Raw genomic sequence first — 2,500 nt, 5'->3', positions numbered from 1 at the left:
CAAGACAAGGGGTGGGTGAGTGGGAATTTTAGATCATCAGTTGGAAATGACTGAGGACAAGAAACAGAAAGAGAAGTCCCTTTGTTCTGATTGACAGCAGAGATTTCCTTCATTGTGATTGGCCTAAACATGACAGAGCATGTTGGATGCAGCAAGTCAAATTGACCTTTGGAAGTAAACACAGCAGCCATTGACTTGCCAGGACATTGCATGACCAATATAAGAGCTTTCATGGTTGTCACTTTAATTTCATTTACATTGAATAAAAATTGGCGTAAAATGGAAAAACCGTCATAAAATTCCAACGATTTGCTGCAACTCTTTTAAACTTGACGGACCAAAATATATCTCGACGGCGTTAACATTTTAGTCGTGTTAAGGTTGCGTAATTCTTGTCACGTGACTAGCTGGAAGTGTTTTCTTTTTGCGATAGAAAACTGAAAATGGGGCGCTCAAATGACATATAGTAAACATTAAATTCGCTACTCCTTATATTGCTTGGTCGTACTCTATACGAATCCGTCCGGAATGATTGACTGCAATGCGCGGTTGAAAAGTTATTGTAGGAACAGGTCACGTAGCTTTCTTCTCTCTTTAATAATGCCTTAATTAAATGTCATTTTTATCTGTTCAGGACACAGATATAATCTCTTTGGGAGAGTCAAGAGTAATTCATAGTTCACTAATCTGATATTAAAAATCATTGCCCCATTTAAGAATCCAGGTACATTAAGGCTACTGAAGGGCTTTTGTAAGAACGCACTGTTTCTTATCTGGTGCTTCAGCTGCGATTCGTTTGGTAGAAACAGTTTTTCATTTCGCGAGGTTCTGGCCAATCGTCTGAGACATGCCTTAAGAAAGGGAAGAAGAGAGACCCTGAAGACGAGGTTGGGACAAAGCATCCTCCAAGGCTTGACACGTTACCATGGCAACAGTTCACAGAGCACGTCAGCTATGAAAAAAATTTCAACCCTTCCAGTAGCATTTGTTTGTGGTGAGGTTTCAGTTTCCGGACGAACACGGTCGCAATATTACAGAAAAGAAGGGATAGCATGAGATCAAAGAAGTGCCTTCTTTTATTGACGTAAAATTGTAATAATTGTTGACGATAAAATGCTTCCGTAACTTAACTCAGTTTTCACTTCACTTCTTGAATGAGTTTCTCACAAAGATACAAGACAGTTGTTAAGACTCAGCACATCATGCTGCGCCCTGCCTGGACTGAAGTGCTGCGGGAATAGCAGTACTATCACAGGACTGGATGGGTATCCGAGCTAATTTCGCAAGGTCATATGTTGAGCTCCTGTTAGTAACACTTGTATTTTTCGAAGTAAGCTCCAGTCATCATCGATAAATAATCATCTCTGTTCACTTAGCGCGGCTTATTATTTAAGAAAATGGCATTTTGCAAGGAAGTTGAACCAAAGAATCCTTAAATCGTGCCTGGACAACTCTGAAAAGGTTTGAACTCGTCCAAGCAGCCAATGGTAAAACGTTCACCACAGCAATTAGAATATGTCTTCTCCAGTCCTTTCTCCAAACTGCCATGACTGCCAAATTCTGGTATCGCGTTTCAATCGCCAAGGACATACTTGCGAAAAGCCACTCGATCACTAATGGAACTGCAGTCAACTTGGTAAAGGATAGCAAAACTGCCCAGTGGGTTATGTTCTTCACATAAATGATTTGGTACAAATGAAAGAATCCATTGATGGAGACAATTGCGGCGGACTCATAGAGCATGCTCATAATAGCGATATCCGCTGTTATTCTCTCGGTACGCGGAGTTCGGTAACGCCCCCAAGGAGCTGAAGCTCGTTTCAAGATTTGTTGGCATATGTGATCGATGACAACAACTATGCTTCGTTCTATGACTTCGGCAACGCCGTGAATTATTCCAAGATAGGCAATGGCTTTTAAGTTGCCGAGATCCACCTGCATAACCCGGAATATGATCGCTGATCCACTGTACAATGGCGCCATCATAACGTAAGAATAAGCTGGGTGTGTTATTCTCCAAAGTCTCTGAACACAAATACGAGATGTTGTCTTGAAGACCACCCCAATGAGCGGAGAAAATAGAGCGATGATTAATTTGCCTTTTTCGTTTTGTTTGTTATACGCAGGATACAGAAATAAAGGAAATATAATAGCTGGTATAAAAGGTAAACAATAAATGGCTGAAAAAAGCATGAAAGCAGCGTGTTTTTGTCGCTTTGAATGAAGGCAGAGATGATTTGCTAACAAGTAGTTGTGGCCAACAATACTCATGAGAAAGAGAATGTTAGCAGGGATGACTTGTTCGTTGTCGAAGAGCGGGAACGATTTACTGGATCCCAGAGCTTGTAAAGTCACTCGGTACAGTGAGTCCAAGAAATACATAAACATGCAACATAAAAAGAGTTTTTTCTTCACTCCCGACAATTGATATGGACGGAAAAGAAGTAGCGCAAGTGGAAAAACCCAAATATATAAAAAGAAGATAGAGATGATATTACAA

General features: G+C 40.6%; 1 protein-coding gene across 1 annotated transcript in view; it reads right to left on the bottom strand.

The window, feature by feature from the left end:
- The window catches only part of LOC138024010 (uncharacterized), a 3,467-nt gene that overhangs the window by 262 nt on the left and 705 nt on the right, over positions 1-2,500 (bottom strand). The window contains exon 1 of the mRNA XM_068871102.1: positions 1-2,500. This exon is cut by the window's left edge and continues 262 nt beyond it; it is cut by the window's right edge and continues 705 nt beyond it. Within this exon, the coding sequence (XP_068727203.1) occupies positions 1,390-2,500 (1,111 nt within the window). The 3' untranslated portion in view covers positions 1-1,389.

Source organism: Montipora capricornis, chromosome 11 (assembly GCF_036669925.1).
Source record: "Montipora capricornis isolate CH-2021 chromosome 11, ASM3666992v2, whole genome shotgun sequence".
NCBI lineage: Eukaryota > Metazoa > Cnidaria > Anthozoa > Scleractinia > Acroporidae > Montipora > Montipora capricornis.
The sequence above is the reverse complement of the archived record's forward strand: the minus strand, read 5'-3'. Positions and strand labels throughout refer to the sequence as shown.